General features: G+C 37.0%; 1 protein-coding gene across 3 annotated transcripts in view; it reads right to left on the bottom strand.

Annotated features, from left to right (window-relative positions):
* DNAAF9 (dynein axonemal assembly factor 9) overlaps positions 1-22,170 on the bottom strand; it is a 132,609-nt gene that overhangs the window by 31,129 nt on the left and 79,310 nt on the right. For all 3 annotated transcript variants that reach the window (XM_065597288.1, XM_042855612.2, XM_042855613.2), the window contains 8 exons: positions 20,543-20,630; positions 17,024-17,127; positions 10,762-10,908; positions 6,985-7,070; positions 6,586-6,684; positions 6,183-6,300; positions 5,603-5,691; positions 3,222-3,380 (listed from right to left, as the gene is read on the bottom strand). In XM_065597288.1, the coding sequence (XP_065453360.1) occupies positions 3,222-3,380; positions 5,603-5,691; positions 6,183-6,300; positions 6,586-6,684; positions 6,985-7,070; positions 10,762-10,908; positions 17,024-17,127; positions 20,543-20,630 (890 nt within the window). The remainder of the gene's footprint in view (positions 1-3,221; positions 3,381-5,602; positions 5,692-6,182; positions 6,301-6,585; positions 6,685-6,984; positions 7,071-10,761; positions 10,909-17,023; positions 17,128-20,542; positions 20,631-22,170) is intronic.

A 22,170-nucleotide genomic window follows, 5' to 3' on the forward strand; every position in this document is an offset into this window, starting at 1 on the left:
ACATAAAATTTATTGTGTTCCTCTAAGTCCAAATGGTAGGTTTTGTAAAGAAAGGAAGTACAAAACCCAATGTCAACAGAAATGTTTCTCTGACATTTCTTTCAAAAGAATTCCAAATTAAACATTCCACTTGAATTGAAATATTCCTCCGCTGTGTTTGTAACTCAACATTGTACTAGTGCATGAGAAAAAAATAAATGAAATTGACTAAACTGAGTTTATGAAAAGTATTTACTTTTAGGCAAATTATCTCTTATCCTTAATTTTACTGGCATTAAAAAAAAAGTCCTCAAATTATATTAATAATTGGGTTTTTCTGTACCAGTCGATGCCCAGAGTTCAGCTCCCAACAAAATGTGGGAAGTCTAAGATCTACCAGCCCACGCTGCAAACTTTTTAGAATTCTCTAGCGTAGATTCAGCTTCAGACTTTTGGCGAGATGTGGTTTTAGAAATTTAAACCTAAACCCAGAGAATTTACCTATGGTATAAAGCAAAGTTCACCTAACTATTTTACTATCAATGATGAAAAGCAAACAGTGACCACAGCCAAAACAGCATAAAATATATTAGTAACAGTTAAGAATTTGGCACCAATGTAATTTATAGGCATATATTAAGAAATAATTAGTTTTCTTAAACTACAAAACAATCAGCATGAGAATCTTTACAATGAACGCTATCTTAGTATTCCCAATAATGGAAACTAGACAAAAAATAGTGAAGAGTTTACCTAACAGTATCCTTTTCAAATATTGTACACTTGAAAAGCCAAAATGCTATGACCTAGACTCCTGTAATGGTACCCACTACTGTATTACCTGATTTAGAAATGAATATTTACTTCTAAACCAAGATGGAAAAAACGGTTTCAATTTACTCATACATGTAAGTTATCTGATGGGAACGCTGAGTAATCATACATATTAAATCCAAATGAAGCACACATTTCTTTAAAGGATTGGAACATTTATCAGTGAAGACAAATTACTGTTACACTCTTGGCAGCAACAAGGTGAACAGGACTTAATTACGCTCGGAGCAAATACCTGAATACGCTGCCAAGTGTGGTGCCACTTCTGATTCAAGACTGACCACCTCCCACCATGGTGCTAATGTGTGCTGTTGAAGTGGTCATCTTTCAGATGATATGTATAAAACAGATTGTATCCACTCATGTTCATTAAAGATCCAATAGCTTTTCCCCCACAAGACTAGGCACGTTTAGGTGAAACTGAATTTGACCAAGGCCTACTTAAAATTCCCCCAAGAGTTTTAACTGAATATGGTTTTGTTCTTCACAACCAGTTCTAAACCAGAGTTTCAGAGTTCGCATGCTCTGCGGGGCACAATCCACTCTGGATCAGACACAGCATGAGAACATTCAACAGCAAAAACTGTTGCATGTTCACATGCATATTTACCTGAATAAGAACTAATGAAATAAAAACCTACATGTGTAGATTTGTTTCTTGAATTACGCAAATTTAAGTTAAAGGTTGAGATTTTTTTAAATGCAAGAGACATGAAATCCTAAACTATGGTTCTCATAGCAAATACAACTCAGGTTTGTCTACATGAACATTTAGTTTGCTTCAAACCGGTGTATGAATCTACTGCACGCTAGCCTGCCGTGCATTAACTGTCCATGTGGACCCTGCTGATATCTGTTCATTAACGCATTTTAATGTATTCCTGTTTCAAAGCCGGGTAGATCAAAACACACTAATGAACTGTCAGTGTGCTTCAGCATGGTACACATGGACAGTTAGTATGTAGCAGGCTAGTGTGGGGTAGATTCACACACCAGCTTGCAGAGAACAAAATGTTCATGTAGACAAGCCCTTAGCCTCACTTGGTGTATTAAGGTATTATAACAAATTACAACACACACACATACACTTTATATATATATATATACCTAGATAGTGAGTGAGAGAGAGAGAGAGAGAGAGAGTGTGTGTGTGTGTGTATAAGATCAGCTGCTATACATTCAAAAGGAAGAACAACAGTTCTTATAGTTAACATTTATCTATTTTTGTGTTTAAAATCTCACTCACAAAAATTTTACCTTTATGTTCACATTGAGGAAAAAAATAATGAATGGCTTATTTAGATCACAAAACCCTGAAATTATTTATTAGAAATCCTTCTGCACTGCTTGTTCAGAATATCTTTACAATGCTTTTCCAAAGAAAGGTCTAATTGTGGTATTCAAAAAATTAAATTACATCTTACTCCCTGAATTTAAATATTTTCAAGACACTCAAAATTAAAGTCTAGCAAAAACCTTTAAGGCTTTTAAGTAATTTTCCACACAATAGGTTTTCCCTTGGAGAGGAATGGGATGGTACTCCACCCTATTGATATTTTTCAAAACATTTTCAGTATCTTAACCTTCAAATATAAAACTAATTGTGAAAAGTAGGATGTTTGCTCAGCTAACATGCTTTTCTGCACGATGCACAAAGCTGTTGTACATTTTTGCTGTACTTTATTGTTTTCTTCTCTACAATAAATGATATCTACTGGGTGTAACAGAGAAGTAAGTATTTTGTAACACTTGCATGCATAAAGTAAATACAACAGAAGCTAAACAATGCTATAGCGGCTACAGTAACTTCCACCTGCAGTTCTCAAAGTAGTTCATAAGATTTACCTCAGGTCCTCAAAAAATCAAGGGCTTTCAAAATTGAGATCAGTACCTTTAGTTGGACACCATGTGTGAAGTGGGATTAAGGGGAGGGGGTGGGACACCAAGATAATGCATTCTCATCAGTTTCTGGAGGTTGAGTGCCTCGCTATCATGACCCACTAAAAAAGCGGTACTGCACTAGAACCACACACTCATCATTACTCAGGATGACATCTGTGAGGGCCAGAGGTAAAGTATTCTCTATTGAGGGCTCCAGACACTTGAACAGGTACTGGAGGGGGTAAGGCCAAAGCCACGCCTGACTGTTGTCAGAACATGAACCAAAACACATCATTTTACGAATACCTTCTTCCAATGAAGGCAGGAAGGAATTACAAGTTACAAAATAGCTTAACCTAGGAGATATGAAGAGCAGAACTAAGAGCGGTGTACTCTTCTGAAGATCAATCTTATTGTGTTTGACAGAACTACTAAGCAGTGATGGGGATCCTTGAAATACTTATAAATGAGAATAGGAGAGAAGAATCTATTGTAGAAACTGCTTGTCTAACATGTGAAACACTTACCCTTGCAAGACCACCAACAGCCTCATTTTCTTTCTACTGTAACTGGACTGACGTGCGCTGCGGTTCTGCTGGGACTCAAGAACACTTGAAAGGTAACGCTGAAAGTGGGCAGCACTGAAACATTCAGGGCTATCCATAGTTTGCCGATAAACAACCCACCTGAAATAATCAAACTGAGTGAGATAGCAATTCAATTCTGTTTTCTCTTTATACCATGTTACTTCTATTCTCTTCCTTTTGACCTCATGGCCATCGAAAATAAATCTGTGACCAGTACACAGAAATTCCCTATTTCTGGTCCCATACAGAAACAAAGGAGAAACTCACTTGGGCTTATGTCTTTTCAGCATCAGCCTACTGTTTCTAAATTGCTGTCAATGGCTTCTTTGATATGAAAGAAGGTCAAATAGCGTCTTCAAAACAATGTGCCAGAGTAATTTTGATTTGTGTGTTAGTAATAAAACTGAGTGATCACGAGCAGGGATCCTAGAAATCCCTTTGCCACAGAAAAACAGACAATTTTTAGTTTTTGCATTTTGTGAAAAAAATAAAAACATATATTAACCATTAACTAAATTTTATTTAAAGTACCAGTGTCACTTATTCCATTGGTGCCCAACCTTATTACAAAGGAGGGCCACATAAACCTAAGCCCAACCTTGTGTGGGCCAAACAGATTTTTTTAATAAGGTTTCAGTTGACAGCAGGAGTCTCCCCACTCAGGGCTGACAATGGGAGCTTTAATTTTTGTATTTAAAAAAAAAAAAACTTCTGAATATATACAATACAGACATAGAAGTATTTGGTATATGTGAGAAATACAAATTGCAATTCTGCAAATTTTATTTTATTATAATGATTGATGACACTAGTAGGCTTTGAACTTGCTTAAAATTGTAAATATACCAATAAAACATTGTGTGCGACTGATACCTATATTTTACTATACTATAATATAGTAGCTAGGGAAACTAAAGTTCAGCGTTGCATTTTAATCATGGCAAACCACAAATTTGTATGGTTTATTTGAGATTTTTTTTTTAAATCATGAAAAACTAGGATCCCTGATCATGAGACAATGCATGGACCTCAACTGAGCTATCTTGAACAGGATACAATTTCAGTTACATTGTTACAAAGAAATTTTCATCAATTTACTCATTTAACCAAGTAATGAAATAAGGCTTTATTTTGAAATGATTACTGCATAATCTTACATGTTTACAATAAAAACAAACACACGTACATCCCTCACAGGGAGTACAGATGCTGCAATATCTCAGTTTGCAAACTTTAAATAAAAAGGTTCAAAACAAGCCACACAGAAAACCCCACCATTTATTTTTACATTTGGCTCAAAACAGAGAATTACTTGAAAATTTAGAAGTGCTAAATTCCCATCCAGCCAGGTCTTGTTAATACTTGCTGGAGCCGCCTTACTACGGAGACTACATTCCTGATTTTTAGATTATAAGCTTTTTAGGGAAAGAAAAAAGGGGTTTGTTTGTTTAATCTTGTACAGAGCTGAGTACTCAAACAAGATAAAATTCTAAAATGATTCTTTCCTATCTCCATATGCTGGTAGAAGTTATACATATTCTCTCTGGTCTGGCAAAAGACAGCAAAAACAAAAACATTTTTAAAGCAGATTCTACATTTAAAAACAATATTTTAGCTAGATTTCAAATATATTCTGACCTCTTACACAAAAGATGAGTTATATTTGCTTTTAAGACTCACCACCAGAGGAAACAAGCAATGAAATCTCTCTACCTGTTCTCTCAAAGTGCTGACAAAAAAATCACCAAGTGACCAGTCACTTTAGCTTAACATCTAATGTTTCATCTGCTCATTTTGGAGATACTGCTAATCCTACAGATGAATTGAACAGTCTCAGAAAACTGAAACAAATGGACATACAGCAGTCACCACAAGAAAGTTAATTCAAATGGCCAGTTGTATCTGTGGTATTCCCATTCTTAATATAGAATAATATCTAACTACCTAAGATACTTATATCACACACACACACACACACACACACACACACCCCGACGGCCATTACTTTGGACTCTAAGTGCCTCACGATTTTTACTGCACAAGTCCTCACAACACCCTTGTGAGGTAACAAAGTGCAATTATTCCCATTGTCAGGATGGGGAACCGAGGGACACAGAGACGAAGTGAAATACTCATGGTCACAGTCTGTGGCAGAGCAGGGAATTGAATCCAAGTCTTTCAAATCCATGGCTAGCAACCTAATCACTTCACATCCTTCCTGAATATCACAGGAACTGTTCCGTACAAAAATGGAAAAACCAACCAGTTTTTTTCTTTTTTTTGATGACTGCTGTAGACAGTAGAACCAAAACTACACTAACCTTCCATACTCCTTGTTAAAAGTGACCAGGAAAGCGCACAGATCACTGGAGTGACAGCCTGGAAGTCCTGTTATAATAGTAATAACCACCTAAAGTAAAAGTAAAAGGCATATTTATTATTATTATTATTATTACTGTCATTATTATTTTTCTTCAAATGCTCAAAAGTATGCTGGACAACTCAAACAGATAAAACAAGTTCCCTTCTCCTAGAAACTTAAATCCTAAATACAAAACACCACCACTGAAAGCAACAAACAGTGGGAAGACTGAGAGAAGGGAGCACAACAGCTATAAATATAAGTTTGGTTATATAGTTAGTTATTTAGATATGTCACATACATGTCTTTTTTATATTTTACAGTTAATCGAATGCGACGGACAACCAACCTTTGAAAGAGCTGCATGTAATGCAAGGCTAATTGAATAAATGCAGTGCAAAATAGATTAGCAAAGCAAAAGACCTGTTTACATTTTACAGACAAGAGAAGTGAAGGTGTAAGTACAGTATTTTATCAACTTTTTTCCTATCCATTTTTTAAAAAGTTGTTTTAAGGGTTTTGTTTTGGCGCTATCTTACCTTATCATTTTCTGCTTTGCTAACAGGAATGCTTTCCGACTGTTGTAACAAAATAGGAAGGTGTGCTCTCATTACTGGCTCACGACTTATACTGCTGACCGCAAAGTGTTGCAGAAACCTTTTAAAAGTGAAGTTGTATTATCTTCTAATCAAGACAATGTGGATTTTTCCCCTCCACATGAATAGCTGTAACTTGACTAGAGTGAAACATGTTACGGATATAGAACTTAATAGAGATCTCCCAGAGAGGGAAAAATATTTAGACGGTGTATTAATATTTGCATCTCATAAGAATTATTTATTAAGAAGAGGTTAGAGAAACAATAGGTCTTAAAATATGACATCTTCTTGGTAATCATTCTTGGAAACGTGATCTTTTGAAATTACAAAAAACCCAACTCACCTCTCTAGTTCTGGGAGGCTAGCGGCCATTTTTAGGTGGCTCCCTCTTTCCCCAGCAGGATAGGACAAGGCATTATATAGCTTCTGCATATTGGAGAGTCTAAAATAAGCACACCAATTTGTTTAATTCAAAACAAGCCCTGCCAATTTCCTCTATTTTTAATCCACATAACCAAGTAGTAAATACTGGTAAAAAAAATTAGTGCAAAGTTATAACAATTTTATACTCTCTCTAAAACACTTAATATTTCATCATCATTCTGGTTCTTCAAGTGAATCAGCTGTAAAACATTCTACAGTGCTTGTGAGATCACATAGTTTGGCTGAATGTTAAATAGAAAACACTACACTATACATATCATTACACGTGAATTCATGAAGATGAGCAACATCAACTTACAATCTCTTTTGTTCGACAGATAGGAAATCTGCCTGGATCACCTTTAAAGATATTCCTGAGTTTGTCTGTTGCCATGAGGAGAAAACCTGAAACAAAACAAAAAAACAGGCCTCAAAACATTGAATTCATTTGGTTTTCACACATTTGAAATGTTAGTATATTAACCATCAAAGAATCTTTTTAAAGTATTTTTCTTTCATACAGGAAATTAAGTCTCTTACCTATAATGCCAACTCAGACTGCTTCTTTTCTTTAAAACAGAAAAGCCCCTCACTAAACAACCACCTCCAGCCATCCCATGACTGAGAAAGCTGAGTGGTAGGAGAAGCCACAATCATACATATTTGGAAGGAAAGATGTTTACCGAATGCAGGGCACGCAAAACAAAAACAAAATCAGGGAACTGCCAAATAAATGTTTAACAGTACTCATGCATTTACAGGAAAATAATGGATACAGATTTCAGGTAGCTTCCTGATGCAGAGTTGAGATTTACAATAAGCATCCCACTACGACCACCCTGGGACTGAGACAAGGCAAAAAGAATGGGCAAACTGTATACCAAATGGCAAACAAACTGGGCTGTGACATTACTTGTGGATGCTAAACTGTGTGAAATACAAAATGGACAAACCAGAAAAGTTTACCTGAAATTGAAGTTCTGAGAGTTATGTCTTCAATGATCCACATTACTAAGAGAAATGAGGATGAATGTGACTTGCAAGCCCTAATTTCAAGATTTTAAGCCAGTCCCACAATGGATGTACCAGCATAATGAAGATAGATACCTTCCGCCATCAACTGCTAGCTCCTTTTCAACCCCAATGCTGCTAAACTATGCCAATGAATAATGCATATCTCAAGGAAGTTGAGAAATGGTTCTAAGATATAGCTCTATCATACTTCTAGGAGAAATAGTCGCTCACCTAATGCAGCACCATTCACACTTAAAACACGATATAATTACACAAGTCATGTCATACTTCTACTTTCATTGCTAATAGGCACTAAGTATTTACAATCCAACTTCTTGCAGCAAGACAGGAATTGGATATGTACACACTTCCTTTAGGAATGTGGAAGTCCTGCAACTTTCAAAAGAATAAGAGCACCTAAGCCTTCTTTCTAAGAACTCAGTTCCTAGTATAAAAGGAGGGAACCCTATAGTCCTCTAGAGTCCATAGCATCGCAAGAGATGTGCAGATATAGGACATCCATACCATTCCATCAGAACTCTCTTTGTGAATACAGGCTTCTTCTGCTTCCTTAAACTAGAAAGGACTCTAAAATGGACAGTGATACAAAAAGCCAGAAGAGTTCACATTAATGGCTTCTGCACTGATAAAAGACACAGGACTCAATGCCTATTGCCTGGATAACATTGAATTGCAGTGAGCAGAAGAGGATATTTAAACAGTTGCAGAGCTCTAAGCTTGTTTTTTATCAATGAAAATCCCACAAACATATGCGCTGTTATGACAGAATAATCATATTAAACTCCTGAAACAGAAGGAGGAAGCTCCACATTTCCTTTGCTTCCAGCGGTAATTAAAATATGGTACCCAACACACTGGATTGGTTTGGTTCAAAGGGACAAAATGGTGCAAACAGAAGTAATAAATTCAACCTTTAAATCATAGCAGACTGTGAGAGAGAACATGAGACTAAAGTTGTTTTCAACACTTCCCACAAGTTTCTTCAGTCCCAAGGCAAATGTAAGAAATTATTTCGATTTATGTACAATTGCCTTCAAAGTCAAGTGTTTTGTAACATTGACCTGGTTTTACTTTTAGTGAGGTGCTGATTTAACTTTTGGAGACAATGGCTTAAATCTTATTCATATAAGTCATGCTACTACAAATGGCACTATGTGCCCAGAAGCCAGATTTCGAGGAATCAGGAGCAGACGTTACAGAAGATTTTAAGGTCTTTCCATCCTCTTTCTAAGTAAAGGCAACACCTACAGTCACACTTTTCAGTATAAATCGCTGAGACATAAAAAGATGAGACAAGAGGACAATCTTCCAACAATTCGGCATCTCAGCACTTGATGCTTTTTACTTTGAAATCCTAATGCATACAATAAAATTAAAACCTATGACCTTATTATTGAAGACAACATATTACTTTTTTTTGAAGTGTTAATGTCCTACTGGAGAATTTTAATGGCCTACTTAAAATCCTCAGACTGTTCTGCCAGACTCGGCACCTAAATATGTAATGATTATAAAATGCCCCTTATGAAACACAGCCTTCTCCACACTTTCCAGTACAATCTACTTTGTGGGTGAGACTATCAATTGAAGGGGTACTTGGCAGTACTAAAGCTAAACAAGTGAAGCTTTTATCTTCTTTAAAGACCTCCTAGGATCATGATCCATAAGTGTATAACCAGAAATATGCAACAAACCACTCAGATTTCAAGCATCAGGACCTCTTAATGCAAGTGATAACAGGAGAAGAACTCTCCTGGTACAGTATACTTCCAGAGGACGTTATCACAGAATGATAAGAACAAGCTATTCAAATACATACATTTCCCCCCTACTTGAATTATCTAGGAAGTTAAGTTTTTCTATTCTAATGATCACATTTAAAAGGATCTTCAAAACTTTTTCCAGGATTTAGGACTCCTCTTTCATAAGGAGAGCTTTTCTACTTCTTCATGATTCCTATAAGGATAAGTTTAACTGATCAACATGATTTGGCTAGTAATTAGATAAACTACTAAACTGGAACCAGAGAAACAAGCCAACACATGATTTCTGGGTTGCTGGGGATTGCGAATATCACAAATTAAACCAACAGTTTAAGAGACAGGAGGCAGTGGGAGGGGACACTGGGAAAATATAAAGCACTATGTTAAAAAGCAAGCTATCATTACATCTACAGAGAAGACAGTGCACTGGTCTCAAATATTCATAAAAAATACCTTGTGCGTTGTTAAAATTATCTTTAACTCAGCAGATAGATTTGACATCATGATTGATTTAGATAGTACAAAACTAGGTATAATTACTGTAGCAAAATAAATACACCAGTGCCATACCTGAAATATGACTATTACAGTCTTTATACTCTACAACCCAAACTCATTGGCTAGAAGAGAATGCAAGTGATAACTTTAACAGTGACTATGGGGTAATATGCTAATGACAATCATAATTAGAAAGTTATCACTAGGAACATCTATAAAAGTTAAGAAAGATTTTCTCTCTCACAAGATTTGAGTCACATTTCTCTCATACTGTTGGGAGAAAAGGCACTGGTGATTAGCAGCTAGATATAAGCCTCATAGAGTCCATGCCCTGGGACCTGGACTAGATGACCCAGGGAATCATGCTTATAAATTAAGTTCCAGAAGCTTGAGGTGAGGGGGAAGGGTGGAAGAGTTGCTCTAAGTCACATCATTAACAGAAAGAGATGATTACAATGGATGGTCACCTTCAGAAAATTGCTACCCTCTAATTTGTCACATTAAGGCTTTGAGAAGTTGAGCTTTGAGAGCTTATCTTAAATCCAGAATCTGATTTTATTTTCAGTCAGGTGCTGATTTTACTTAATAGCTGCATTGACTGAGTCATATGAAAGTCAACTGGCTTGCCCAAGATCCCATGGTGAATCTCAGTGACTCATCCCATATTAGGAGCCCAACTCCCTTGCTCTAACCACCTGATTATCTTGCTTCCTAAAACATCTTCCATTATCCTTACATCACATAAAACATTATGGGTATTTTCGTTACATTTAAAGCAAGATGGTGTTTATTTACTTTACCTGTGAATAAAAAGCTTTATAGATCTTTGATTTTGGGAAAAGTCCAATCATCAGGAAGTTGCTTGGGGTATGGAACTGAACTGGTAGATGAGCAAGCAAGGAACTTTTGAAGTCTATAAAAAGAGCAGCCACAACACTGGTAGAATCCTAAGAAAGAAATACAAGGAAGTTTTAAAATAAACAGTTTTGATCATTCAAAACAAAAACAGTTATATCATTTTGTTATATTTACGTGTATTCTTCTCCAATCCATAGCATTTTATAGTCACATTTACGGTGCATCCTTTCAAGCCTGCAAAGGCTATACCAAAAGAGTTCCAGTACAGAAACGTAGGAGAAGGACCCACCATAATCAGTGATAGGGGTTTTCAGATACCCAGTCATAAGACAAATTCTCTCTCCTGTGGTATTAAAGAGTTAACTTAAGTTTGAAAGGGGCCTTCAAAATTGGTCAGCTGGATTTAAAAAAAACAAAAACAAAAAAAGACCAGAGTTGCCTTTCGAAAAGTCTCTGCACCCTTTAAGAGTTAAATTTCCTTCTTGAAGCGTTCAACTGTGGCTTTGAGGTTTAGGCAACCCACAACCATCCATATCCTATTTTCCTCTACACTAGTAGTTCCCCAGAGTTCTCTGCTGGCACACCTCCTTTGGTAGTATAAAAGGCAAAATATGTAACATTGAAGGTTAAAATGGATAGCATAGTGGTAAGTTAGGAAAGCTTCCTTTACATCACAGATTTCATAATTACTACCATGAGAGGAACTGCGCCAGTAGTGAAGTATGGCTACAAGGTTTGCCAGTAGAGATGCAGCATGTAAGTATATTTCAAGTGCCATGTTTCTCTCACAGCCCCCTACAGAGTTTAAGTTCAAATAAATAAGTCTAGCATTCCTACTGCCAAAATTCTATTCTTGTAAGCCAACAGAAAATTGAAACTGATGAGATTCCTGTTCCATAAAACGCATTAAAATGGGATTGTCAATTTCAATCTCATTTTGATTTAATAAAATTATGTTGTATTTGCATCCAACAAATCTCAAAATGCTTTTACAAACATTAATGAAGCCTTAGTATCCTGTAATGAAGATAATTTTATCTCTACTTTACAAAAGTAGAAAGTAAGGTTCTATCACTCTAAATTCATGCAGGACACTGGTGGTGTTCTCTTTTCAAAAAAATTTGACTCCTAGCCTCCTTGCTAAATACAATAAAATACCACAGGTACTGCATAATGAAGTTGTGTGTGCACATATTCTGGATCACAAACACTGCATCCTGGGAGGATTGGTGGTGTGATTGGAGAGGGAAGTTTAGTATTGTTGTAGATCTTACCTCGGACAGCTAGTAGACAAAAAATCCCAGTTTTATTTTGCAGTATCCTACTAATGATAATTGGGAAGGAATCAAATTTTAGGCTGGTCAATACTTAAATATGAATGCCTCAATCTGGGGAAGTCTTTCAGCATAGCCATCAACAAGCAGAATTCCTATCCGGGCTACTGAACACTCAGACTACTGAAGGGAGAGAGAAAGTTAAGGAGGATTTTTATGAAATCCATCCTGGATGCCAAAAACGACCACATTCCCTTTTCTTCTTTTTCCCTAAAAATCACCTTGCATACTACAGAAACTACTTCATTCTCCTCACCTCTAACTACCTACCTCTCTATCATAAGGAACGTTTAGACCTGGACTTCAAAACCCATGGAGCTTGACCTAGAAGTGAGTTTGTGTGTCATGCCCCCATTTGAACTGGGTTGTGGAACCCATCGCTTCTGGGGCACTGCACCTCTACCACAATGGCAGCTCCACAGCATCGGTGAATGTGGAACAATCCAATTGTGGAAATGGGACCAAACGCAAGCCTCAAGTCAGCAGCAACAGTTTGGAATCCCACATCAAGAGGCAAATTATTTTAACCAGAAAAGATAACAGCTACTTTACCGTTCACTGGACATTTGTTGAACACAGTAAATTTCCCAAGCCATGTGTGTTTTATGTAACTATATTTGCTTAACAATGCAATAAACAGAATCAAGCTTTATAGAAGCTTTCAAAGCATAATATATGGCAGTACACCAAGAAGATTTCTTTTCTAAAAGAAGATAATAAACCTCACTAGCCAGCAAAGTGCTATTCAAAAGGTCAGTAGTCACAAAAAGCCTTAAAATATATCCTAGACTGTGCCTTCAAGAACAACTAAAACTACTAAGTCTCAGAATTGATGAGAAGTTAGTCCTACCCAGGCATGATTTATGTTCATGAAATCAAGCTAGACACAAAAATTCTGGACACAGCACCATTAGAGATCTGCTGCATTTGAACGACCAAAACTTAAACTGAAGAAGTTACCTTTAAAATACAATGCCAAGTGATTAAACAGTATCTAAAACTTGTACTACAACTAGATGTTTCTGCATTTACAGAATTTACTGTTTTTGTTCACTTTTTTTTAAAATGACAGTGAAGTTTGAGAAAATGTTCTTGTGCAGACCTAAAGTTTAGGTTATGAGGGTGACACAGCTCAAACACTAACAGGTGCTGTCATGGTTCTTTTCAGTACCCCTTTCGACCATGCATTTTTGCGTAGTTTAGAACGATCTTCCTGCACTTTTTGTTAAAAGTCATAGTAATAATCTTCCTCCAACGAGAATGGAGAGCACATGGCTTTCTTCAGAGAAAAGCATCAAGATTTAAAAAGGACAAAGCTCTGCCCATACTAACTCACTGGAAATTAAGTGGCATGTCAACTCAGCAGCCATAAGTGTGGGAGTCGCAAATCAATTTCCAAATCCACGTTTGTTCGGTTGACAATGTTACTAGGATTAGTTATAATTAAAAGATTAAACAAAAAAAATTAGAAAATCTATATTTTAGAATTTTATAAGATGTGCATGTTACTTTGAGGTCTCACTTACTCTTGTTTGTAATACTTTCTCACTTGGAAGTGCAAATGATTATCCTTTCCTCTGCATCTATATTATTGTTACACTCTACCTTCCAAAAACAGTACACTAACAATCCCCTTATCCTCCTGTCATGTTTTAATATTTTTAGCTCTCCACCCTTGCTTCATGCCAAGTCAGTTAAACAATAAAATTCTCCTTCAAGGTTTTGCTTTGCACACAAACCTGGCAACAGTTCAAAAATGATAGCCCGACCCCATAAATAGCCACAGTTTTATAAAAGTGAGTGTCTTGAATCAAACAATCGAAGGAAGGTCAGTGTTAAAATAGCTCATACAACTACAAAGAGTCGGTCAATATGGTATTAAAGAAAAGGGAGCTAAGGTAAGGGTCTCTACTATTGTGCTTTTCAACTTTAAGCACACGCCTTTCTTGTATTTTACTTTTTTTAACTTTATGAAATCATATCTACACAATGCTCTCTGGAAGTCCCTGTGCTGTTACTTAAAGTACTTGATACTGAAGAAAAACAGGTGCTTTTCTTTTTAGTGCACATATGAAACTTTGTGCTCATCCAAAGTAATCTCACATTCCCACTCTCAGTAATAAACTATGAAAGCAAGAAACTACTGTAGATAAAACAGATTTGTCTACTTTTAAATGGAGCTGTCCACACTAACCCAATTCTTAATTCTCAGAAGTCACATCAAAGCAATACATCAGAAACAGCATATATTTAACATGGCAAATCATCATCATGTAATGGACTAACAATTTGGTCAGAAAGTGGCAAAAGCCTATGTCTGCTAAAATAATGGTGTGACGTGTCATTCCATATTCTTTATGAAAATATGCTTATGATATGAATATGACATAACAGATATACACCTCTACCCCGATATAACGCTGTCCTCGGGAGCCAAAAAATCTTACTGCGCTATAGGTGAAACCGCATTATATTAAACGTGCTTTGATCCGCTGGAGCATGCGGCCCCGCCCCCCCGGAGTGCTGCTTTACCGCGTTATATCCAAATTCGTGTTATATCGGGTCACGTTATATAGGGGTAGAGGTGTACTTTATGCAAGATGGCTCATGTGAGATCTCATTGGAAAGGTTATGATTTACTGAATGTGATTATACAATTTGTATGCCTGTATCATTTCTGTATCCAAAGTTAGGAATATTGACTATGTATCTGTATTTCAACGATGCTACTTTGGGTGACGCCCACTGCGAACACATCAGGTACAACAATGGACAAGCCAGACAGCGTGGACGGCCCATCAGTGAGGATAATGAATCGTGAAAAGCTTGGCCTTCCTGTGGATGCTCCATACTGCCACTGACTCATGGATGCTGTGATACTACAGGGTCAGGTGGTCTTGTCACCTCATACTAAAACATTACCTGTGACTTCTTGTAACTTTCCATTGGAAGGGAAGGGAAGGGAAGGGGGGTGTCAAGTTTGGGAAATAAAGGAGTCCTGACTTATGTAAATCCTATTTAAGGGAGGGGAGGAAGGCAAACAAGACTCCTCCTCTCCGTGGCCTGTCTTCCCAAGAAGAAAGACTGCAAAAGGGAAGGCAAGAGGGGAGTCCAGACTGAGACAGGGGTCCAATTAGAAAAGGAATATAACTGGAACTCTGAACCACAGAAACTTTGCAAACTGCCTGCAACAATATCTAGGGTGAGAAATACTATTTGTAACCAATTTCTTTAGTGAAACTAGCTTAGTTTGTGTGTTTGATTTCATTTGCTTAGTAATCTACCTTGTTCTGTCTGTTACCCCTTTTACCACTTAAAATCGGTCTTTTAAAGTTAATAAAATTTGTTTTGTTTATTATTAAACGCAGTTTCTGTAATTTCTAACTGGGGGAAAAGGGGGGCAAGAAGTGTGCACACCTCTCTCCACATTGAGGGAGGGGGCGAATTTCATAAGATGTCTTTGGGTCTGCACTCCAAGGGAGGTGGACATCTGAGTGCTGGAACAAGTCCCTTAAGCGGAGTCTTCCCAGAGCTGATCCGCAGCTGGGTGTGGCCCTGCCTGTGTATGTGTTGGAGGAGGTTTTTAAGAGCCTGGCTCAGCAAAACAGATTAAAGGGGGCCCATGCTGGCAAAACAGGTAGACTCAGGGGTATCTCAGCACATCAGGTGGCTTCCCAAGGGGTCCAACGCGTCACAAATGGTTCATGTGGTTTACTGTAATTAACTGGAATGTATATAATAATGTAGAACATATATGCTGCATGCTTTTCTTCCTCACTTGTGTCTCCCTGGGAAAGGTGAACCAGTTATCCCTTTCACACTGTCAGTTACACAATGTCTCCAACAGTAGATAAAGACAAGCCTCGTGACCTTTTAAATGATAAGTGGTACACTGCTAGGAACATTTGACTCAAGGTTAAAAATGTTTGGTATAGCTGCAGCACTTCATCTACAAACCATGTGACTGGAGCTATGACTTGAAAAACAAAAATGAAAAATCTGGTTAAAATAAGTTTGCTAGATGTATAAACAAGTAAAAAACATTTTTTGTTTTCAATCACAGTTGCTACTTAGTTTTTTAAAAACACTGTGAAATGAATAAAAGTTAATAAAAAAAACCAACCCTTTCCACTGCATAAAATAAAGCTAGCAGCCCAAACTACAAAGATATCCATGATGAACTTCTCATCCTAAAATCTTGTCCTACTTACAGTTCAGTCATCATGAAAGTGCAGTAAAACTAATACAAAGAATAGGAATTGTATCCTGGAGTCCAAGAAGCATCTAGATGGCATTCTACTGAAGGTCAACAATATTCTGCACGTCTTGCAAAAACTATCAAAGATTCAAACATGTTTTTGCTAATTCCTGTATATACTCGTTCATAGGCCGAATATTTTTGGTAAAAAAGTGACGCATCAAAGAGCGGGAGTCGGCTTATAAACGGGTCTACACCAAAATTTGATGATTTTAAACTCTATGGAATCATTGAGTTGAATATCTAATACCTTGTCATTTTCTTGGAGCATCTGCGGGCATGGAACCCCTCAGCTCCCTGTGGCCGCGGTTCGCCATTCCCAGCCAATGGGAGCTGAGCAGCTCCAAATGCTTCAAGTAAACAAAATGTCCCAACCCACCAGAGGCTTACCCTGACAGGCCGGGAGCCAAAGTTTTCCAACCCCTGAAATATAGGGTCAGCTTATGAAAGGGTCCTACAATCTTTGCTATTTTTACCTATCCATTTTGAGGGGTCGGCTTATAAACGAACGGCCTAATGAACGAGTATATACAGCACTTCATAAATACCCCTGTAAAAAAATAAATTAAAAGACAATCTATGACAATAACTGCAAACCACTGAAGCACTTACCCCATCATAGAACTTAATGGAATCCATATGATTCTTTGAAACAGTAATGCTCCCATGATGGGGATGGTAAAACAGAATGCCATCTGAAAAGAAGTATAATTTACCTATAATTGAAAAAGGAAAGATTATTATGTATGCAACACGCCACTATTTAGCAATATCTATTGACACTTTTTTCAATAAAGTCATATTCAAGTAGTACAACATGATGGAACTGGTGTTTCAGTCCAAAATATTATCTTATGCAACAAAAGCAGAAGTAATATACTACACAGGAAGGCAATCCAGATAACATCTGTCCCAAACAGTCATTTTTACCAGATATCTCCAGATGCTATCGGGGAAGGAAACCCTTTAAGGAACTGCCATATTATTTGTGCAAGTTCTACCCTGAGGAATCTCTTAAAAAAAACAAAAACAACACACACCCCATTTTTGTGGGGCTTTAAAAAAAAAACCCATTAATGATTAACTGCAAAACTGAGAAAAATAGTGAATATAGATTAGAAGAGATAAATAACTGAGATGGGCATGGTTTCTGTGTTTCACATTTCATAAGAATTTTTATACTTTTTTTATTATACACACACAATTTATATATATATAAAATGTATAGACATGTTATTTTCTATAAAAGAGCCAACATCAAGGAAAAATTTTAACCTATTAATATCAAAACAGGGCTGACTTTGGACATGCTTATCTGGCCAGTGCCATTTTATATCATTCATATTTCAGCATAATGAATGGCAGGGAACAAGTTCTATTTTTCTTTCTCCAATCCCAAACATCACTTTTGCTGTTAGTAGATATTATCTGCATATGTGGAGATTATCAAAGATTATGAAATCCAGTTCCTTTACGTTACTCACAGACTCACTTATCTTCACAGGCAGAATAAAAACTATCATTTTGGTCAGCAATTTCCCCACTTGCTGGTGATCCAGTAACAGTCAGTAGGTCACACAGTAGGTCCTAGTTTCCAGCTGATTTTACAGGCATGCAGGCTCTTAAGAAAACCTGGGTGGCCTGTGGAAGCAGCTGGAAAGAAGGAGACGACAGCCTAGTTATCACAACAGCTAAATAAAAGCAGTTCTAAAGAAGGAGCTCAGCTGTTAAATAAGAGAAGGAAAGGAACCACAAGCTGACATAAGCAAAACTGCTCTTGCTAAAAAGAGACCAGGAACTACCAATGGGACCGGAGCCGCTACTAACAGCCATTCCATCCAGGGGAGCACTCTAGAAGAAAAGCACATATGAGGAAGAAGAAAAGGAAGAGAAGTAAAAGAATGTTCAAGAGGAGTAGGAATAATTATCTATTTCTCTATGGAAGGGGGAGACTAAATTAAGAAAGAGAATTGAGAGAGAGCATTAAATAGGATATACATCACACACACAGTCTATCAAATTATGGTATAATGAAACAATAGGTGTCTTAATACCTTCTCTCTTGAAAGAGAACAAAACAGACGTTTATGGATACAAAATCTTTAGCATTCTATTGCAAAAAGAAAACACCAACACAAAACAAATGGGCAGGTTTCAAAGTAGGACATTCATAGTACAGCTAGGTAGTTAAAGTGATATATCAGCATTGTTTTTGTGAACAGAATTGACTATTTTACTTAAAATATTACAATTAATGGGAAAGAATACTGGTTTTGAAGTTTGTATTTATCTTTTCTATGAATAAATGCTCTCTAGCATTCCTCTTATGCATGTGACTATCATACAGAGATCAAAAAAGATGTAATCTAACAGATCTCACAAAATAGAAGAAAATGTCATTTGGCAGACATTGCTAAACAGTTCAAAAAAAACCAAACCCAAAACCACTATTATTCTCTTCCCACACTATAAAGAGACCCAAAGCTCATTTTGCACAACATTGCTATGGGTGGCTTAATACATTTCTCCACCTTGTAATCAGCCTAAACTCAAACTTGCAATCTGAAAATTATTAAGCACAAGGCACATCATGCTTATCTCTATATCTACTACTAAATAACATGTTGAATAGATATTACTAGACTGCTGCAGGACTTTTTTCCCCTAACCAAATTTTCAACTTCTGCCAAGCACTGGAAAAGATGTAAATTCTCCAGCATCTTTATCTCGTATTTAGGCACCATAATAAAATTTCTCTTCTCTGGACAGAAGGACAAAGTGAATTTGCCTTAAATTCTTAATAAATTATAGTTTGCTGCTTATGAACATACTACTTTGTGAGCTTCCAGACTTAAAATATGAAAAGAAACAAACGAAGCAGAGAATATCAATATAATGCCAGGAAAAAAAGGAAAAGTCCTCACAGTAATAATAATAATAGGCATGCATCTGTAACTTTCACTCTATGCATCTGAAGAAGTAAGGTTTTTACCCACGAAAGCTTATGCCCAAATAAATCCGTTAGTCTTTAAGGTGCCACCAGTAATAATAGAGTTATTCTGAATTTGTTTCAGTTGAAAATAAAGATGTTGAGTCTCTTGGTTCATCAGTTTATCTTATGCAGGAAAAAGAAAGAAAAAGACCGTCTGCTGTTTCTTCAGAGACAGATGGCAAAAATCACATGCAATACCAGGAAGAGATGGTTTTAGCTAGAGCAGAGAGGGACCAGGAACATCAAGGATTTCTTTGTGGTTTCAATGGAAATGCAGCAGCCAAAATTACTTCAAAGCAGTAAGGATTACACTGGGGAAGGGTTAGGATGAGGGACAGAAGCTCCAGGGAAGCAAAAGTTTCAGTAGGAACAAGGAAGCAGAAGACTTGGAGTTTCAAGCCAAGCATAAGTATACCATATCTAGATCTATAATTTGCCTCATGTGTAGCTTGTCAACCCAAGGAAGGGCCTACTTCACTACATGCTTCACATTTTCTAGATTTGTGTAACTACTTAGGCCCGGTCTACACGGGGGCGGGGAGAGGGGGTGGAAATTGATCTAAGTTACACAACTTCACCTACATGAATAATGTAGCTGAAGTGGACATACTTAGGCCTTGGCTACACTTACCCGCTAGTTCGGCGGCTGGCAATCGAACTTCTGGGTTCGACTTATTGCGTCTAGTCTGGACGCGATAAGTCGAACCCGGAAGTGCTCGCTGTCGACTGCGGTACTCCAGCTCGGCGAGAGGAGTACCGCGGAGTCGACGGGGGAGCCTGCCTGCCGAGTGTGGACCAAGGTAAGTTCGAACTAAGGTACTTCGAACTTCAGCTACGTTATTCACGTAGCTGAAGTTGCGTACCTTAGTTCGAATTAGGGGGGTAGTGTAGACCTGGCCTTAGATCTACTTACTACCGTGTCTTCACTGCGGTAAGTCGACTGCTGACGCTCCCCTGTTGACTCTGCCTGTGCCTCTTGCTCCAGTTAATGGGAGAGCGCTCGGCAGTTGATTTATCGCATCTTCACTAGATGCGATAAATCGACCGTCGCTGGATTGATTGCTCCGGAAGTAAGAGTAGACATGCCCTTAGAATGCTGAACTATTCTTTAAACACTTACAAAAGAAAACAAAACTCACCTTCCTCAGGCATAACCTGTGAACTGCTAGAATAAATATATGCTCCATCACCTCCTGTGAGGAAAGTGCCTAGGAAGGATTCATCTTCCTAAAAAGGAAGCAGAAATTTTTACGGTAACATAGACTGTATTGGTGATGGTGACTATTCACTCTGAACCTGACCAAGTTTTATCCCATTTTACACACTGGATTTACATTACGCAGTAAGAGGATGGGTTTGCATTAAAATATACCATCGCTCAAAAAGAGAAACCCCCTTTGCGCTTCTCTGGTGACTCTACAAATGCAAGTTAAAAGATAGTACTCAGATATAGAAGATGTCTAGTTTTGTGGCCAATATTTTCCTCTTTCATTAAACAGTTGCTGGTGTTCAAACTTATGAGACAGCAACTGCTAAGTGCATAATAGCTACTCCATTTGTCTACACAGTCACTAGATTACTATTTGTTATTTAAGTACCTGGATTACAAAAAATGCTCTATATAAGACCAAATTCTGTTCTGTAAATACAATTCTGAATAAAAATAAAGGCTTTTAATATTTTATTAAAAGTAAAATTTATAAATATTTGTAGAGTTCTTGTCAGACCATTAAAGGACTGAATTACAGAAATAACAGATAAAGCAAAAACAAGTAAATGGTAAAGTTTTAAATTGAGAAAAGCAATATCAGTGCATTAGACCCTTTTTGATTAACTTTGTAAGTATTGCACCTAATCTCTGCATATCCAAAGATAAGGTGGCTTTTAATGGCACAACAAAGGTCTGGAGTATCATTTTAAAACGTGCTTCCCCCACACACCGTTTTGTAAAATAAAACCTATTAAAATTATTTTTCATATTCACAGAACATGGGCTTTTAGTTTTTATATTATCAGTCTACTGAACTAAAAGCATGTTATACAGTTTAATAGGAACATAAATCACAAAAATTTACTTTGAAAGGTTATGGCAACTACAAATTAAATCACAGATGGAAAAACTAAAGGTTTTTTAGATATTTCCAGATGCTACACAATTTTTTTCATACTTCCTCTCTCTCTCTCTCTCTATATATATATATATATAGTTATTTATTGCAGGCATATAGCCCTCTATAAATTAAAAAAATATATATGTATAGTAATATTGATCTTTTCAATACATATTTTTGATAACTGAACTCAGGGGGTAACATTATTTAAAACCAACATTCCAAAGATGACTGATTAATAGAACTCTTTTTGATGTTAGTTTTTAGTGGCTTGTTTGCAGTAAAGAAAACCTAAAACTGAGTTTCTGTCATATCCAGGGCTTTGAAGCGGAGCCCGGAGCAGCTCCAGAGAAGTGGAGCTGCAGGTTTTTGCCTGGAGCTGGAACGGAGCCGGAGCACAGCTTCAAAGCCCTGCTTCACAGTCAATCTGTTATTTTTGTACAATGTAGTTTGAAGGCGGGGGGAAAAGGGGGAGAGAAAGAACAAACTTCCTTATATACAGAAAGACTAACCAAAAAATACATTATGCATAGTCCATTATAGGAGTACATGTTATTTGTAGGGCTGTTGATTAATCGCAGTTTTAATCGCACTGTTAAACAAGAGACTACCAATTGAAATTTATTAAATATTTTGGATGTTTTTCTACATTTTCA

Source organism: Chrysemys picta, chromosome 5 (genome assembly GCF_011386835.1).
Source record: "Chrysemys picta bellii isolate R12L10 chromosome 5, ASM1138683v2, whole genome shotgun sequence".
Classification (NCBI taxonomy): domain Eukaryota; kingdom Metazoa; phylum Chordata; order Testudines; family Emydidae; genus Chrysemys; species Chrysemys picta.